The 20,557-nt window shown below is 37.8% G+C and overlaps 1 protein-coding gene across 1 annotated transcript; it reads right to left on the reverse strand.

Annotated features, from left to right (window-relative positions):
- Window positions 1–1,756: 1,756 nt before the first annotated feature.
- LOC107096642 (E3 ubiquitin/ISG15 ligase TRIM25-like) lies at window positions 1,757–10,148 on the reverse strand. The gene is made up of 4 exons (XM_015393393.1): window positions 9,346–10,148; window positions 8,364–8,503; window positions 6,365–6,532; window positions 1,757–4,494 (listed from the first exon to the last, which is right to left on the reverse strand). The coding sequence occupies exons 1-4, from the start codon at window positions 9,985–9,987 to the stop codon at window positions 3,786–3,788; spliced, it is 1,659 nt and encodes a 552-aa protein (XP_015248879.1). The 5' UTR covers window positions 9,988–10,148; the 3' UTR covers window positions 1,757–3,785.
- Between the last annotated feature and the right edge of the window lie 10,409 nt (window positions 10,149–20,557).

Here is a 20,557-nt window from a genome sequence, read left to right on the forward strand (position 1 = left end):
AAACTGGAAACAAAACGCAGTGTTGTATAGTAACAAAGTAAAAATACTTCACTACTGTACTTAAGTATATTTTGGAGTACTTTATACTTTCCAAGAGTATACATTTTTTTTGAGAACTTTCACTTTTACTTCACTACATTTACAAACTTAATTGCATACTTTTACTCCTATACATTTTCAGTGTTTGGTTTAGTTACTAAGTAAAAAAATAAATAAAAAAAACCGAGCAAGAGAAATGCAAGTGTTTTGACCCCACCTACTGACTACAAAGTCTGGTCTTGCCTGTTCTTGTTCATCAACACCAATAGAATAAGTCTTTTTCACAAAGTCAGTCTAAGTTTATCCTACACTTGGTTGTGTATATTATTTTAAGCAAATTTAACCTTCAAAGTTTACCAAAATGTAAAAAAATGTCATTCAAACTGCACTTACTTTTTACTTATACTTTTCACTACATTACTTGAGTACATCTATTTTTACAGTGATTCTTATACTTACCGGTAAGTACAAGCCATTTCAGATACTTTAAGACTTTTACTCAAGTAACATTTCAGTCAGTAACTTGGACTTTTACCAAAGTCATATTTTGGAGAGGTACTTATACTTTTACTTGACTCCGAGATTTCAGTACTTTATACAACACTGCCAAAAGGAGGCTGGGAGCCAATGAATAGTTTTTTAGAATCGGCGTAATATGATTCCTTCTGTTTTTACGAGTCATTAACCTCGCCGTAGAGTTCTGCACCTGCTAAAGACGAGACAACTCGTTTTTGTTTAGACACGAGAATAGACTGTTACAGTAGTCTAAACTGGAAGACATAAAGGCATGGATAATCATTTCAAGATCATATCTGGACACAATTGTTCTAAGTATAGAGATTATTTCCTCAGTTGGTGAAAACTGTTAAAATATATATATATATATATATCAGACAATAATGTTTCTCTACATTTTATTCATTAACATATTTATGCAATGCATGCAACTATATGACTGGCAACTTTCACCTTTGTATAGACTGTCAAAGATTGTCTAATTTTATATTCATTGATATTTCATATATATCATCAACTACATATTCATATCTAACCCAGTGAATTCTTTCAAACTGGCTAAAAGCCTGGCATATTAATGGATGCTTTGTTAAACACATTATTTAAAAGCAACATCCAGAACATTTATAGATCTAGAATCAACCTCATTGGTTTGCAGTTTTTAGTGAAACCTACCAAATCTGTTCACAGTTAATTCATTAAGAAGATGCATGTCATCATGGCCTGCCCAAGGCAAACCTATCACAGCCAGGTTTAATGATTTTCTTCAGAAGTTGCTGCTCAGATCTAGGTATTACAATAACCCCAGGTAGAGATTGCTGTAGATGCAAGTCAGAAAATTACTGGAAATTTCTAATTGAATAATGTAAGGTGTTTTCGCATCCATTTCATCTGTTGAAAAACAAAAATAAACATGTTTATGCACCTAAATTATATACATTGTACATACATGCCCCCATTGTGGGGTAATAAAGGGATTTTCTATTCTATTCTTTTTTATATCACTATTAACTAGTTTAAAAACAAAGTTTAATAATTTCAGATAAATAATTTATACTGGAAACTTTCATTACATTCTATTTATGCAAAAGAAGACAAAGGCAGGAAAAAAATATAATTAGATGTAGCTGTAAATATATTTTTTTAATTCCAAATGCTATTCTTTGTAAGTATATAAAACCTTAATTTGTCTTGTGTAAATTGAAGGTTTCTTTTGAACCCAAGGGCAATAAGAGATCCTAAGGAGATGCAAAGTTTCTTGCTTCCTAAGGCTGGCTTAACATATAAAAATGCGTCCTTTAGATTCGGAAAAACAGTGACACACACAGTAACATACAAACAGAAGCAACCATTCTAAGCTTTATTTTTTGCGTCAAATAATTTATTTGTACCCTAAACACAAAACATGTCTCAACTTTAGTGTAAATGTCAGCCTTCTCTTTTTTACTGTATTCAAAATAAAAAATAAAAATCATAATCATAGGGGCAAACACACACAATGCAGCTGCATCATATTAATGTGAATATATTTAACAAATGTGGTAACAGTTACAAAACACCCATGTCATACTGTATGTAGGCCACAAAAACACCCTTATCATGACTGTTCTGTAAACTAAACAGGTAACGTCTCATAGGATTCAATAAAATGCTAATTAAATGCAAATAAATCATGCTACTATATATAAACAATATGAAGAAGAACTAAGATTCATATAGAAAGAAATTCAAGGATGTTTAACAGAGAGGGAATTAACTTTCAAATGTATAATTAATTCCTCATTGAAGAAGATAGTTTTGAGAAATGCCCAAGCCTGATCTTCAGAACTCCAGTTTTTGCAAGAGACAGAAAGTAGACCCATAGCTGAGGATTTCTGCATTACTCTGTGCATGGCAAAGGAGCTCTGACAGGCACCTACGATTTAGAGCACAGGGATTTTTCAAGTGAGAAGATCTTGTAAGCTATGTGGTACTTGACATGCAGCCAGTGGGTATTTATGAGAGAGGAGGTGATATGTTGGTAAGGCTTAGTAGACTAACAGGTGAGCTTTAGACATACTGGAGACTAGCCAGGCCTCTATTGGAAGTCCTCATGAGGACTTAACTGCAGTAATCCAGCAAAGGCAAGGATCAGCCCTAAACTGGGTTCAGTAAGAGCTAATTTACTGTAAGGAGCAGTCAAAGTGTTTCTCAGGTGGGATAGGTATACTTCTGTGAAGGATATTAAGTTAGCCTGGAATAAAAGTTCAGAATTTCACAGGGACTTCAAACATCCTTGTTCCTCTAGATGCCTCAAATACCACGGTAAATAATCTGGACATAAGTACTCTGGAGTAGGGCTTAGAGGTCCACATCCAGGTCGTGTTGGAGGACATGTTAGGAAGTGGGGTATCAGTGTGAAGAACTTGGTATTAATAAATATTTGAGTGTCATCCGCAAAAATACAAGCCTGTGGTAGGAGATGACAAACCTCTTGGTTTATGGTATTCACACCAAGCAAAGCACCATGTTTTTATCAGTTTCAAAAATTTGTTTTGGTGGTTAAGGTTTTGGCCAAGCCGGGACTGCTTAATGGCAGATTATACTTCTGCAACCGCACACATCAAATGTCACTTGGGTCTGGTCGCGAACCAGTTTTGCTGGTATGCTTCTGCACCGTCGGTCTGGAATTTCTAAGGACGCACAGAAGTTTCCTGGCAAAGCGCTAGGGGGAGCCTATTAGAGAACTCGCGAGAACTTCGATTTGGCAGAGACCTTGGCATTTATATATAAATTGTCTGAGGGATTGTACAGGTAATTTTACTTCCGAACCTCCTCGAATTAACCTTTCGTCATAGTTGTCCTTTGTAGTGGCTCCTCGGTTTTTTAAAAATGGCATGCCCCGGCACCGTATTAAAAAGGACAACCACACAGACAGCCGGAAAGGCATACCAAGGACCAATCACAGCTGGTTTTTGTCTGTGCACTTCTGCTTGAGCTCTGCACGGGTTTGCGACATGTAGTCAGGATTTTGTTGAAGAGCGCAACGACGGTTGCAGAACCTCTGGGGGCGTGGTTGCGCAGATTTGATGGTTGCAGAGGCCATGCGCCAGAAGCATAAATTGGCCTTTAAAATGCTTACATGGCAAAAATTGGAATAAAGTTGGTGATATTGGAGATCCGGGGAAAGTGTAACAATAGAAATAAACAAACACATCTATGCATTAGGTATAAAGGTTTAAAGGGTGGTCTTAGACTTCCCCGTGCAGAGTGATCCATGACTCTGGGGTGTTTGAATGGATACTAAAAGCTGGATAAACTGGCTCCTTAAACACAGTCTTAAAGGTGTGAAGGTGTTCCCTGCGAGGTCTGATGGAATGGAAAGACAGAGTTCCTCCTTCATAGTCAAGCGCAACCTCAATCTTAATTGGATGTTGGAGAGTCTCTCCCAGTGAAGCATTGCTTGACGAAGAGCACACAGTAAGCTTGCCATTTTTCCACTGAAGTCTCCAGGATACTGCGTTGTGGCCCAAGCGACTGTGGTCTCCACGGCGAGGGATGCTCTTGTAGCATGCACCAAGGGACCACATGCAGTTAACACCCATTTCTACCATCCAGATATGAGTGCCTCCTGAAAAACCCTGGCTGCAAAGGATCTGAGGCGCACTCATGAAACGTTCTGGGTGCTCAATGTAGGCCTGCTTGGTGTTGCTGTATCGGACTGTTCGCAGGTCGTTGGACACCAACAAGCTGCCGTGGGCAGTGCAGACATTAAACGTGACCTCCAGCGGGTTGAGCAGGATATGGAGAGTGTCAAGGAGACGGACCATTTCTGTACGGAAGTCGTTGGTTTTGAGGCCTGTTTGGAGACGCTTGGCGTTCAGGGCAACCTTTGAAGGAATGGAGCTGGAAATATTGCTTGTGACGACATCTCTCAACTTTTGTTCAATCATCATAAATCTGGAGAGAAAAGAAGAAAAACTGCTTTAAATTTTTCTATAATGCAAAAAGAAATATGCATCAGGCCTTCACACATGAGAATTTGAATTTTCATACAAATGGAATTTTTAGATCACCATTTTTCTGCAGTTACTGTACATTTTTGGGTTTTTCTCCACTAACGTTGCAAATCAAGAAACTAGAATCATGATGGTTCTTTGTAGCTGACGGTAACAGAGACAGGATTGCATCCACAAACCACAATTTTCAAGCTTGGATTGATTAAAAACATGCTAATGCTGTACTGATTGCCTTTCTTAATGCAGCCAGAAAGCAAACCTCTGTTTTAAGTTGTCTGTCTAACATGATTGAACTGCATTTACCATCCATCTTCCTATAAACCCTTATAAGTCTCTAGGTCACTGCTACAGAAACACATTCCTACCTCATGATTCGGCCACCACCATTTTTCATGATGTTGATAATGTTTTCACTGTGACGTAGAGGGTTACTGTTCTTCCATATAAGATTTTTTTTTAATCTATAAAAGCTAGATCTCTCACTTTGGGTCTGCGGTCATTTAAGTGTCTAGTAATTACTTTAACCAGGCCAAAAGGTCTTCTTTTAGTCTCGTCTGATAAGAGTACCATCTTTCACATAGTTGCCATGGTTTTAACCTGGTTTGTGGTTAATGCATCTGATGACATTCTTCATGCTACTTTTCTATGCATGCTTTTAAATGCATAATTAATAGTTTTACTGATAGAAGTTGAACTTTGTTGATCTCACAATGGAGAAATTAACCCTCTGCATTTAACCCATCCCCTTTGGGGAGCAGTGGGCTGCCATTGTGTGGCGACCGGGATCAGTGTGGGGTTCAGTTCAATTCAATTCAGTTTATTTATACAGGGCCAATTCACAGCACGTCATCTTAAGGCACTTTAAAGTTTACCAGATCATACAGTCAAATTGATTCAAAATTTTTCTATCAAAGGAAAACCAGTTGATTGCATCGACTCATTGACTCGAAGGCAATCCCACAAGGGTTAAGGGTTTTGCTCAGGAACCCAGTGTGCAGGCTGTGAGGATTGAACTGGGTACTTGCAACCTTCTCTGAGCACAATGCACTGCACTAACCACTGGGCCAACACTCCCCAGTTAACAGATTCACTCCTAATTTAGTAGCATCTAAGGATATTAGATTAAGATTACAAAATACATATGCATTACACACTTTCCAGAATGTTATGAATAAAGATTTTGTTACACCTACTCTTGCATCAAAATAGTTTCCCAAAAAATCAAAAAATTGCCAGAGTAGTCTTAGGAGGAGGTTTTTCGACTCACAAAACAAAAAGCACTCGTGGAGAATTTTCTTGTTTCAAAAAGGGGTGTTTTCTTTACTTATAAATAATAAAAGAAATATTCTCAGAGTTGACTTACAAAAAAATTCAAATATAAATGTTAAGTGATGAGTGTGAAAAAACTGTTGCACTCCTCACTCCTTCAAACAAACAATCACATCCACCTCATCAGCTGCTTCTACTTGTTAATCTCAGCAGGAGGCGGACTGACAAGGTGGAGGGTCAAAGAAAAACCAATACATAAACAAATAAACAGTAGCTCTACCATTCACACAGCCTTAGATCTTTAAGATTAATAATTTAGCAAACAATAAATTAATTAATTTAATTCTTAATAGGCTGAAGGTTTTAAACCTAATTTACAGTAGAACACTTTGTATTGGTCCATTGTACAGAATCCATATAAAACACACAAAGGCAGTATATGACAAATTTTACAGGTGTGAGTAGCAGAAATGCTGTTGCAAAGCGGTATGTGAATGAATTCATGAAAAGTAGGAATGCCTTTGTTTTTTGTTTTTTTTTACCTGTGTATAAAGGTGAAAGAGTCTTTCTCACTGAGGGCCTCATTTGCACTTCTCTGAGCCTCCAGCAGCTGCTGCTGCTGCTCTTCCAGGGCACTCACTCCAACCTGCCAGCTTTTGCGGCGCTGACATCTCTCCTCCTCCAGCAGCATACGAAGCCGCTCCCTGTACCTGAAGACATTACATTTCAATTCATGTCATCAATATGTTATTATTGTCACCTGGGATCAGTATCTTATGAGGAAGCCTGGCATGCTCTTCAGTTTTACACTAAATTATTAAATATACTGTTGTTACTTTACCAGCTGGTGCTACATATATGTAGGTTCTCTGATTAAATACTAAATTAAACTATCAGATGAATGAAATAACAAGTTTTAGGTGCAAACAAAAGTGAAGTGGACAGCTAAACTGCACACGTCATTGTGATAAGCATGAAGTGCCAAAATGGGTGTGCACCTTATCTGTCAAAGCCTAACCTGCTTTTCAAGTTATTACCGGTAAGTAAAGCATACATATTCTTACCGTAAGTGCTATGAAACGGTAGCTTTTTAAAGATTACACCATTGCTTTCAGTTTACAATAACATTAAGACCATATTCCCATAAAACAACTAACATGGAACCACTGTCTTAAAATGTTCCAGGTCCTTTCTTGAAATTTTGACCTTGGTCTCTTAATTAAGTCATTGTTATGCTTCTTTGTCCTGGAAATTGTGGTATTGTTACTTTAATCTGTAAACCGCCTGCTAATCTGCATGGATGAAGATTACCAAGGCTGCAGTTGACCATTTTGCTTTACTTAGACGATCATGTTTAGTAGTGAATAGGTTAATAAGTAATTTCTATCAGCAGTTGTACTGTAGATCAGGGCTTTGCTAAAAATAACTGACTTAAACCTAAACTCTCCAGTTTTTCCTGTCTACAGACAAGCTATTTAATCTCTTGCACCACAGCTCTCTCATATTGGAAGTTATAAAAGCGGCAGCTTAAACCTGCCATAAACATTTAAACCTTAGAAAACAGTAAGATTTGTTTTGAATCTAGACGGGGTTACTGTGTATATATACTCTATGTATGGTCTACTGTATAAGAGCATTAAAGTCAATGCTATTTCTGACATTTTGAATTGAAAAAGCTTCCTGGATGGGAAGCGAAACGTCTTCAAGCTTGAAAAACAAAGTCCAGTGGATTGTTTTTTTTTTTTTTTTTTTTTTTTACTTTTTTGGAAGTTTGGAAATATATCAGTTAAATCTACGTCTACAATCCAAACTTTGGTGAAGAACTTTTCATTCAGGAAACAACAGACAATCAGATAAGCTGATGATGAATACCAATCACACTTGCTAATGAGCATGAATATATTTTAATACCATTAAAAAAATACATTCATGCTTCTGTTAACTATATTAATGATATAAGAATGAGAGAGAAGCTCCTGGGAGACTCTTGCTGACTAGTTCTGAATGGGGAGTGCTGTGACTCAGCAGAGTGTAACTGGACTCTGCCTTTGAGTGATTTATGAATCATACAACTTAATTTCTTTTAATGTTGTACTATTTTATTTTGCAGATTAGTTGATGATTTTTCTAGCAACTTTCTCAAATGCAAAAATAGTTTTTGCAAGAGAAATCTCATAAAGAAATCTTAGATCAACAATGATATCGGAGGGAAGGCCTGCAGTTCTTAAATATTGGGGTCTGTGGGAATGTTTGAGTTTGATATCGGCATGTAGGCAAACACTTTATGTCAGCGAATTTGAATTTCCAAAATATTGGGCAGTAAAATGGAAGGATATGACCGTTTATTCTGAAAGTCTAGTGGTAGATTGACAAAAATAAGTCATGTTGCATCACAGTGCCCATTTTGTTACAGGCACTTTGCTCAAAGTTTTTTGGCAAAGAGTAAAGTTTAATTAAGCATCACCATTGAAACTTCCGGTTTATGCATTTATAGACTATTTAAACAGCCAATATTTTCAAATTGCATGTATAGTGTCTTACCTGTCCACTATTGCAGCCATGCTATCCATAAGTGAGACCGCCTTGTTGACCATTTTCTCCCCGACAGCCTCGGAGGCTCCCTGATCCTCCGTTGTCTTCTGCAGGAGGCATTCTGTCAGCTGCAGTCGACTGCTAACCACCTGCAGACATGCATGTACAGACTGACATTTACTTTGTCGGAATGGAAATATATTCTTGTAAAACAAATAGATGCAAATTTGTTACAGTGCATAAAAAAAAGAGGAAAACAGAGGTGTTGTTAAATGAATAAAGGTAAATAAAGGTATTATCTCTGAGTCAGTCATGCAGAACTGAGAACTGTCACAAGCAATCACAATGTTCCCATCTTTTTCATTGTTCTCGGTCATCTATCACAAAACACCAAGCAAACTACATTCCCATCAGTAAAGTTTTAAGGACTTCATAGAGGTCACGTTTCATTTTCTCTTGATATTCTTGTCATTCAAGCTCAGCAACCTTTTGACAAGCCAGTCTATCAGAATCCAGCAAGTCATCGGCAATTTACTTATTTATCAGTGTAGAATTCTTTCCTACAAAAACTTGTGTTTTAATCACAGGAATTAGGCGACAGAACACTTTTAACACTTAGCAAACTGGAAAAAATCTAAATCTAGATAAGTCATTTTTTTCTTAAAATAAGTGTATTTGATCTTGGATTGAGGACATAAAAGAGATATTTTTATTTTATTGAATAAGACTATTAACACTTGAAATAAGAAAACACAAATGCATTATCTTAGTTCAAGTGCATATTATCTGATTATCTTATTTTAAGAGGAAAAATACTCATTCCATTGCCAAACTATCTAATTTACCTACTCAAATTAAGGATAAATACACTTAATTTAAATTTCTAGATCGTTTTTCCAGTGCATTCTCCTTTATTGTTCGTTTAATTTCCAATAGTAATCAAATGTTATGCAAATGTCGAAATGATTGCATCCAAAACACAAGAGCCTACCTTGTTGCGGCTCTCCAGGGCTCTTCTCATCTCTTCCTCTGCCACGCTGAAGGTGAGGACATCATGGTTCTGGTGATGGCCTTCTATGAAGCATGTGGCACACAGAGACATCATCTCATTGGAACAAAAGTACTCAAGTGGAAGATTATGAACCGGGCAGGCCTTCATCCCAAACTCTTTCAGAGGATCCACCAGAGAGTGGGACTTGAACGCCTCCTTCTCGTTGTGTTTCTGGAGGTGCCTGGAGCACAGCGACACCTCACACTTCAGGCAGGTCTTCACCGCTGGAGACTGATGATCTATGCAGTGGTCACAGACGATGGTATCATCCTCCACCACCGGTTCAGTTATGTCCCGGATTTCTTCATAAATGTTCTGGGAGTTTGACGAGGCTTGGAAACCCTCAACAATGTTTGAGAGTTTGAAATTTCTCTGCAGGGAATTAACGCCCTCGTAGATCTCGCGACACTCCGGGCATCGCAGAGGTTCTTTGCTGCCGCCTGTGGAGTTAGCTGACTTCAAGATACAAGCTTGGCAATAGTTGTGCCCACAGGGGAGAACAAGCGGATCCCTGTAGAGCTGAAGACAGATGGGACAGCTCAGCTCCTGGGTAAGCTGCTCCTCTTGTTTTGATAAAAACATATTGAAAGTTTAAGAAATTTGTTGGTTTCTCCCTTTGTTTTAGTTTCTTTCTCCCCTCTCTTCAGTCTTCTTTGCAAAAGGTATCCAGCCAGTTGAGGTACTAGCACCTCGTCATTATCTCTCGTCAATCAAGTCTACAGGTGCAGACGGATTAAAGGCAAGAGAGGAACATGACTGCCTACTCTTATAGAAGAGTAGGAGGATCGAAATGTGTTTGCAGGACAACATTCCATTCTAAGAGGAGAGGCACCGTTGGCCTTTGCTGCTTGGAAAGGAACACCAGCATAGTGGCTTCTGTTGATAGAAAAACATGTGACCAAGATCCTCAGAATTTTTTTCCAAAAAGAAAAGTCAGGAAACCACCAGGGAATTTCACAAAGAAGCAAGGAAAGATAAATCCAGCTTTAGGGAAGGCCTTTGCTAGATCCACCTCCACTGGCTTAATTTATGAGACATCAAATAAACACTGAATTTACTTGGAGATATTTTGAAAACTTTTCTTTTTTTGTATAAAATGTGTTCAGTTTAGCTCCATGTTGCATGTATATTCCAAACATGTATATTCCAAACAGTTAAAAAACAATCCACTGGACTTTGTTTCCAAGTTTGAAGACGTTTCGCTTCCCATCCAGGAAGCTTTTTGAATTAGAAAATGTCAGAAATGGTGTTAAGTTCGAGGCTATATAGGGTGAACCAAAACGGAAAATGGATAGTTTTTTTTTTTATTTTTTTTTTTTTTACTTTTTTGATATGACTATGACCTGGATGACTGAGAATCTTCACCAGTTTGCATGTATAGTAACAAAGGGGGACTGATACCGTGTGCGTCAAGGTACTTCACCTCTGCAATCATCTGTTGGCAGTAAACATGAAAATAAAGACACAAGAGAATGAAGAGAGAGGTGCAATATCAAAGTTTCCATTTAGGAGAGGGGCCAAATGTTAAGAAAAGCCTTTCTGTGAAGGTGAGAAGACTTTCTCTAAAATTAGCCATGCAACTCTTTGGGAGGGCAGGCGACTGTTTCCAAAATAAGGAGCAAACGCAGAGGCTGTATCCAAAATCCCCTTGTTCTTTTTCTTCTGTGTTCGACAAAAACATTACAAACGTAGTCCCATGAAGTCCTCGTGAGCGCCTGCACCTTTTATTCTAGTCACTGTTATGCAGAAATATACGTGCAAACGACTCTATATGGGTGAGGATATTCTCATGTAGACTGATTCTAGTTTTGTTAATGCGTGGGAATCATTTATCCTTTTTAAAAGCTCATTTATTAAAAGCTATTGTTGATGTGTCTCCTCAGTAACATTCCTGTGGCTGTTTATTTTTCTGGCACACCTTCCTCTGTGAACTAGACACTGGTCGATCCAGCGGTTTGAGCCTTTCAGAGTTCGAGTGTCAGTAAATTTCATACTATTTATATAGAGCTGGGAATTTCATGTGACATGTGATTTACTGTAAAGGGAAGGTAGTGAAATAAAACTCTGCTGTGACAAAACATTCAGCAAATTCATCCATCTCATATTTACCCACAGTCGTCATGGTGGCTATGCAGTGATCCTATTCCTACATAACTATACAGAATATATATGTAGGTAAAAGCATCTGCAACTTTGTTTTATCTCTATTCTACGTATTACAGGTAATGAAAGTGACAAGTTGTATTTATTTGACAAATCTGCCTTCCAAATAATCAACTTCTTCAAGTAGTTTTACGTTACTTGTTTGTGAGTTATACCATCTTTAATGGCACTCTAACTTGAGTAAAATTTGTTTCACTATTCTACCCACCTTTGGTTAATTTACCAAATAAAGAAAAACCTTATTTAAGCACAAATGTGCCAAAGAAACACATGTATGCTATGTTAAATCTCTTTTTTTCACAGGAAACTCCATTGTTCTAGTTTTCTGCTGAACCTAATGTTCAGGTTAGAGGTAAAGTCAGTATACAGGAAACAGTTTATACCATAACTGGAAATTCTTTGTTGTGTTCCAACGTTCACATCGTTTTTTGGGTTTTTTTTTGCAGAAACTCATTGTACTTTTTTATTCTTATATTGGCCTTTATATTGGAGGAAAAGTTATTGTTTCTAACAGTAACCAGTACAGAATTATAAGTTAATTCTTTATTTTACATATCAATTATAAATTAAAAGTGACACTAATCTCACACGACTCTAATTTCTGGCAACACTACCCATCACAATAAATCGCAGAAAGCATAGAAACATTGAAAAATAAATTAACAGGTCTCCTGTGGAACCAACTACCAGTTTTAGTCCGTGAAGCAGACACCCTGTCTACTTTTAAGGGTAGGCTTAAAACTTTCCTTTTTGATAAAGCTTATACCGTAGTTAGAAGGGCTCAGGTTATCCTGAGCTATCTCTATAGTTATGCTTCTATAGGCTTAGACTTCTGGAGGACATAGGGATCACTATTTCATCATTCTGCTTCATTCTATCTCTATTCACCCACTTATCAGAATCTCTTAGTTCAATCTTTAACGTTATGCTCTCTCTGCTTTTTCTTATAGCAGCTTCATCTGGTCTGTTCCTGTTTGGCTGTGATACCACCATGGAGAGAAATATCAGCTGTGCTGCTGCCATTAACACCTTTGTTTATATACAGTATGTTGGAGATTGGCCTGTTTTTCAGTGTAGTCCTGTTTCTCTAACTGTTGCTGGCTGGATGTGCTCTCTTCCTCCTCTGACATGGGAGCTGGCTCGGAGCTCGTCTGCCTGGCTGTGTGTTTCCTGGACGGGGCCGCCTTTTACAGCTGTTTTTTGTATCTCTGCTTCTGTCTCCTTGAACCTCAGTCAGCCTCAGCAGATGGCCGCTCACACTGAGCCTGGTTCTGCTGGAGGTTTCTTCCTGTTAAAGGGGAGTTTTTCTTTCCACTGTCGCTACAGACATGCTTAGTGTGAGGGATTGTCTTCAAGTCAATGAGTCGATGCAATCAACTGGCTTTCTTTAGATAGAAAACTTTGAATCAGTTTGACTGTATGATCTGGTTGAACTGTAAAGTGCCTTGAGATGACGTGTTGTGAATTGGTGCTATGTAAATAAACTGAATTGAATTTCTTACAAATTAGCCTTTTCCTCTTTTAAGTCATCAAAGACAAACAACATTATTGCAGTGAGTTCTATTTTTGAGAAGATTTGTGTGTACTGCCCTGGACCTTTTACACAATGCAACAACAATAAAATGCCATTTTCTTTGAGATAAGAAGTAAGTATAAGTATTTTATACATTTTATACGTGTGTTAGAGAATATAAGTGAATGGTTTTGGTGTTATAGTTGACTATATAATAAACGGTGTATCTAAATGTGTGTCTAAATCATTGAATCCATCAAAGGATCTTTCTGATCATTTGTGTTTGCTTGAAATATTTGCCTCCAATATTATAATGAACATGTTGCTTAGAATTAAACCAAACTTCACAGAGATTCTTTTTTTTTTTACCTTATATTGTTTGAGCTCTATAGCAGCTTTTATTTGTACGAAATCAAACAGAGGCAATAAGTAAAACATCTGGTTGCATTATTTTCCTTTTCCTTTTATACTGGAATGTATCTAAAGTTTATACTTCCTTGATAAATCAAATTACATTTCCCGGAATACAAGAATCTGGTTTTTCCTCTGCTTTTAGTCAGCAGACGCCTCCTGTTGCCCCTATTTTCACCTGGAACAAACACAAAACCTTACAGGATTCTTTGAATTCTGCCTTTAGGTTTTCCACTCTGTGTCCAGCTGTTATAGTGTGACCTTGTATTTTCTTCTGCTAACCTACTTCTGAACTCCACCCAGCTTCATCTGGGCCTCATTGTTTCCTTCTTCCTTTATTCTGTTATTATTGTCGCCTTTATCTTTCTGTAGGATTTTCATTGAGTGTCTACATTCCAGTCTAATCCTCCTAGGTCACCTTTTTTACCTACTTAAAAACTGGTATATCAACTCTTTATGTTATTGTTTACTCCTGTTTATTTTATTTTTTTTCATTAACATCATTATGTTTTTTTGGAGGATTGTGTGTCACAATGGTGTAACAAAAATTAGAAACTTTTAAGCATTTACTGTTATTCTCTATGCCCTTATTACAGAATCAATAAAGAAAGTGTTTGACCTTAAAACGCATGTTTTTCTTCCTCTCTATTTACTGTCACAAATTTATTAAGGATCAATGAGAGCAAAGAACTACAGTGTGGAAAATAATTTTTTGAACACCCTGCGATTTTAGACCACCTCCTTAAAATCCACGGAGGAGGGTTCTGACATTTTCCTCTTCCATGCATGTCCTCTGTGAGAGGCACAATAAAAAAAAGTCCTGAAATAAAAATGTATTAATTAATTCATTTGTATGTTCCTGCTGCAAATATGTGAATAAACACCTGGCAATAAGCAAAAACTCTGGCCCACAAAGACCTGTTGGGCTGCCCCTAAAAGGTCCACCTCCACTCATTCTAAATTAGACGTGTTTGAGGTCGTTAGCTGGATAAAGACACCTCTCCACCCCACACACTAACATGGCTAAGACCAATGAGCTGTCCAAAGACACTATAGACAAAATGATAGACCTTTGCAATGCTGGAAATGCCTACAGGGATATTACCAAGCAGCTTTGTAAAAAAGATCAACTGTCAGTGCAGTCATTCAAAAAATGTAAGAAGTTAAGCATGACTGTGAACCCCCCTCCGACTGGGTAACAATGATCCTACTGTAAGCACAGCCAGGATAACCGAGGAGTTACTCTGTACGAAAGATATGAAGGTTCTGGTGCACCTGAGCAAGTCTCCAGACCTAAACTCTTTGAAGGGAGCTCAAACTCCATGTTTCTCAGCAACATCCCAGAAATCTGAGTGATCCAGAGAAGATCTGTGTGGAGGAATGGGCCAAAATCCCTGCTGTAGTGCAACCCTGGGGAAAAACTACAGGAGATGTTTGACCTCTGTAATTGTAAACAAAGGCTATTGTGTCAAAAGTGTTAAAATACTAATTTGCTTCATTGACAATCAAATAAATTATTTCAAAAATCATATGTTATGATTTCTGGAATTTTTTTTTTATCATGTGTCGAACGGTGGACATGAAGACCCCTGCATGATATGTTAGTCGGAGAATTAGCAAAATTGCAGGGAAAATGCTTATATTCCTTAGTGTATTACGGCTCTTAATGTTGAAATTTAAACTTCTAAGCCAAACTCTGATTTTTATGAATCTTCAAGAATAATCTGGGAAGCTTTGAGGCTCAAAGATCTCATTAACTGGAAACTGTTGACTGAAAACCGCATTGGCTCATGATTAAAACAAGTTTAATATCAGCATGAAATGAATGAATGATGACCAAGAAAGAAGCTTTTGTTCCAAAATGGACAATTTCAAACTTGGGAGTGATTTGCATCTGCCTTAATAACAGATCTCCACCCTTTACAATACAAAGAGACATTTTTTACCTCAGTCGAGAAAAATAATTTATTAGAGCCACATTTAGAGCCACAAATGTTAGCTTTAGCACAAAGAAAAACATTATTGTTAAATATAAACACAAGAAAAAATATTTTAATTTTAAGGAATGATTTTATCTTTTTAGGTTTAAAGAAAGTTAAAGGTGAAAAAAGGTCATATAATTATGATCTGATTACATTTAAACTGGAACAACCACTCCTTTTTTTCTTAAGGCTGTTATTGCAACCCTGCAAAAGAGCTGTAGAAATATAATAACACATTGTCTTTACATAATTGGTAATATTGTAATATTTCATTTAATCCAGGATTTTCCCGAAAGTTGTAACAGTATTTTTTTCACACTCGATTGCATTAATGTCCAAATATGGTTGTAGAGTTCATAAGTTTGTGCACAACAGCACTGTGATGGGTCTGATATCTAAAAAAGACGAAACCCACCTCAGAGAAGGGTTATAAAGGTTGAATAGTTGAATATCCAACACATCTTTTAAACATTCTTGAAAGTCTTCTCTAAGGATTTTCACTTTAAAATTTTCAATATGTTATTTTTTTTATCTGTGTTTCTGCATTATAAGTACAAACTGAGTCGGTGTCTCACCAAAAAATGTCATTATGGTTACACAATATCTTGTTTCCTTATTGTGACCAGCAGAGGGCGTTGTATGTTTTCTCTCAGGCAGCTATGTCACAGGTCTCAAGCTAAGGGAAGATAAAAATCTCCCAGAGCTGCATTTTTTTGTCTGCTTACTGGATGTTATTTATTCAGAATATCTTTTGTATCTAAAGTGTGAGAAATACCTTCTGATTGTGACCGTTCTGATATTTGCTTTTGTCCCAAAACATCTGTTGTCATTTCAAATTGGATACCAAAGATGAATACATAGAAAATGTCTGAAGTAAAAGAACTAAAACTTTTAATTTTTTTCTTGTCAGTAATATTTTCAGTCCCTCAGATAGTCACCACTCGCTTGTCTTCTGTCAGGAATAGCGTTGAGTTCGAGGTTTTATACAATAGCTCAATAAAGCCTTGTTTTTGTTTTGAAAACAGCCTACCTGAGTTTTGTTGCTGACCATGTCCATCCCTTTATGACCACAATGTACCCAACTTCTGATGGCTACTTTCAGCAGGATAATGCGCCATGTCATAAAGCTGGAATCATCTCAGACTGGTTTCTTGAACATGACAATGAGTTCACTGTACTCAAATGGCCTCCACAGTCACCAGATCTCAATCCAATAGAGCATCTTTGGGATGTGGAGATTTGCATCATGGATGTGCAGCCGACAAATCTGCGGCAACTGTGTGATGCCATCATGTCAATATGGACCAAACTCCCTGAGGAATGCTTCCAGCACCTTGTTGAATCTATGCCACCAAGAATTGAGGCAGTTCTGAAGGCAAAAGGGGGTCCAACCCGTTACTAGCATGGGGTACCTAATAAAGTGACCGGTGAGTGTATATAACTTTGCATTTATAGACCTTTTTGTTGTTTTTCTTCTTCTCACTACCATGTAAATCTGTTGTGTGCTACCTAATCCATGCCATGGTGCAGTAAATTCAACCCATGATCAACGCACAACCTGATTGTCAGCATTCAGACTCTACCGGCTAACAAAGGCTTCCAGCAAACATTCTGCTGGAAGTAATCCTCTCTTTACCTCAGAAGAAAAGTATTGACGGGTGGGTAGAGAAAAGGGGGGGAATGTTTACTAGCTGCCATGAGATATACAAGTTCTCTCTCCTTATTTCCTCATAGTTGTAACTATGGTTATGTAGCAAAATTGGCATAACTTCAAGTAATCTGAACAATGTGTCATGTAACTGAACATGCTGCGTGGTTTGAATGATTGTCTCGTTGCATAATCCCATTGAGCTTGGGCTCAAAGTCACAAACTTGACTATTTGTTAATGCAAGATGTTTGTTGGTTTTCCTTTTGGTTAGCAGTGGTTTTAGCCTTATAACTCTTCCATGGAGGCCTTTTTACAGCCTCTTTCTTTAAATTGTTAATTTCTCCTTCAGAATGTGCTCCAAAAAGTACTTAAAGTATAAATGTATAAAGGAACCTTTAAAAAAAAAGCCAGATACCACTATATGAATTGAAAGCTCAATTTTACGACTATTTCGAAAAATTCTTTGAGATAGGGCCAAGGATGAGGGAGGTCTTGTTGGTCTCCATCTCCCAATACGCTGTATCCGACCTTTCAGACATTTCAACATCTTTTTCTGAATCCGACATTGTAGCATGGCATAGACAATTCACGTTCGCAGTTTGAAGAACACCTTGAAGAACAGCTGCTTGCTGCTGATCATTTCCTTTGTCGTCAGCACAAATTTGATTACACTACTTTTCACTAGATGTGGATGGCGCCAATGATGTGAAATAAATATTTATATCAACCAGGGTTAACTATGGAGGTTCTTCCATCTTTTCTTCCATTTTAGTATTTCTTTCTTTATCTAAAGGTCTTCACACAATACATTTATAATTTCACTTCTGTGGTGTTTTTTTGGCATTAGGTTGTTTACTATTATGGGTGCACACATTTAGTAAACACCTTTTGTTTATTTGAATTAACTACTTTTCTTTGCTGAGTTTGAAGGACTGGCTGAGTGGAGAGGACTGGTTGAAAGGCAAAACAGGAAGTGGGACGTACCATCAGGCTGCTGGAAGCAGGGGACTGGATGTTAGAGTCTGCTTCTCTCTCTCCACTTATGGCATACCTGATAAAACATTTTTGGTGTTATGTTGTTTTCTTTTGATGTTTAGTGCTTACGGCAGCACAGAGAGAGAGAGATGGCGAGTGAGGAGCACTCCAGCTGCAAAACAGCCTTTTCCAGATGGAAATATTATTTTAAACTAACTGAGGTTAAAGGTAAAAATGTACAAGTCGAGTGCAAATTATGTCCCAGAACAAAATATTTGTCCACGTCTTGTGTTAGCAACTCCAACTTAATGAAGCATCTGTCGACGGCTCACGCTTCAACCAAACTAGTGGTCCAAGAATACACAGGTTGTAGGCGGGCTAGTGTTGACAACGGAGCCGCTAACAAGGAAGGACCCTTCCCATGCAAGCAACAAAAACTAGACTTTAGTGCCTCTGCTCCCCAGAAACTATCTCAGACAGAGCTCTATGGCTTGATTGGGAGATACGTTGTGGAAAACATGCTTCCGATATCAACAGTGGAGTCGGAGTCCGTCAGGGCGTTGATAGGCAAAATCCCAAGTAAAGGAGGCATTGGTCCGCCCTGTAGAAAGAAGTTTTTCGAATTACATTGATACCGAATATGCTAACATGAATGCTGAGCTAAAAAAATAATTCAAGCAACTGGAAGACTTGGCTACAACTGCAGATATATGGACAGCACATAACAAAAGCTACCTAGGCGTAACTGCACACTGGATGCATCCAGTAAACATGCAACGAAAAAAAGCTGCCCTGGCATGCCGACGGTTCAAGGGTCGTCATACCCACGAGAGCATTGCCACAGAACTTGATAACATCCACTCGTCTTATGGCATTTCGCACAAAATAACGGCAACTATCACTGACAATGGCTCGAATTTCCTTAAGGCATTTAAGAAATATCAGCCAGTTGATGAGGATGATGACTCTGTTGATGAGGAAGGTGACGAGGTTACTTTTGTTGACATAAATGATGTCTTGCAAGCCCGTGTTGATGAGGATGAGGATGTGATTAATTTACCACCACACTACAGGTGTGCATCACACACACTGAACCTTGTGTCATGTTCTGACATTGAAAAGTGGATTCTCTCCAGACCAGAGAAGGCACTTTACAGAAGTGCAACTGCAAAATGCACAGCCTTGTGGAATAAGGCCAGCCGTTCCACAGTGCCCGCAGAGACAGTAGAGGATGTGGTTGCAAAGAAGCTGATAGTGCCTTGCAGTACCAGATGGAATTCTTTCTATGATGCTCTAGCTAGGATTTGCGAGATTCCCTTAGTGGACCTCATTACCATCTCATCCAAGTTTGGCTTGAAAGCAATCACAGAAAAAGAGCATCAGCTCCTGAAGGAATATTGCATTGCAATGAAGCCATTGACAGTCACACTAGATATCCTCCAGGGAGAGGACAACTGCTACCTCGGCACACTGCTACCTACCCTGGAGACCTTGATGATGAAAACCATTAAGCTGAAGAGTGGGCTTCAAATACTTGTGGACCTTCCAGAAGCAATTGTGGAGGTAAGAACTACATATATATAATATTTTTAAATTGTGTATAATGTGTATAATTGTATAGATGTGTATAATTATAATACATGTGTGTAATTGTTTATAGTGTATTATATATTGTACTCAAAGTGTGTGTGTGTGTGTGTGTGTGTGTGTGTGAGAGTGACAGTGGGTGAGAGAGAGAGAGTTTTTATTTGTATAGAGACAGTCAGTAATGTGTTCTTTGCTTTATGTCAGGGGTGTCAAACATGCGGCCCGCCGAACGATTTAGTCCGGCCGGGTGGCTAAATGCATTATCATTATTCAAATTATTTTTTTTTTGGAATGCCAATAAAAATGCAACCCTGCATCAGAACTAACAGCAGCAATGAGCTTCAGATGTGGAGAATTGATTTTAAATATTTTCATAATTTTTATCTGTTTGATGTATTTTTCATGTGGAACAGTGTTTTTAAGTTCCAAAAAATGTGAATAAATGTTTTTCAACATCAATCACTGTAATCAGCTCACATGCATAATGCACTTCAAAAAATGTTATCTGAGTAAAAGTATTGTTGAAATTGCACATACTTGCACATAGTTCTTAAAAACGCTGAGGTTATTCATAATATATTGTGTTAAAGTGAAATTCATTTAATATAAAAACCAACAAAAGGATTTCAAGAATGTGGTAACTGCTGAACTAGCCAATAAAGAGAAACAAGCTTATTTTGTGGAACATGGTGCTTTAATGCGTCAATGGTCTTCATCAGGTGCAGGGAGCTCAGACTAGGTAACAAGTGTGAAAATGTAATGAGTAGAAGTCAGAAGTAGGAAGAAAAATAAGTAATGGAGTAAAGTAACAAAGTAGGGGAGACCAGGGCTAGTTGTCACACGGGTAAGTTGTCACATTGCAATTATCTTCT

Source organism: Cyprinodon variegatus, unplaced genomic scaffold (assembly GCF_000732505.1).
Source record: "Cyprinodon variegatus isolate N-32 unplaced genomic scaffold, C_variegatus-1.0 Scaffold639, whole genome shotgun sequence".
Taxonomy (NCBI): domain Eukaryota; kingdom Metazoa; phylum Chordata; class Actinopteri; order Cyprinodontiformes; family Cyprinodontidae; genus Cyprinodon; species Cyprinodon variegatus.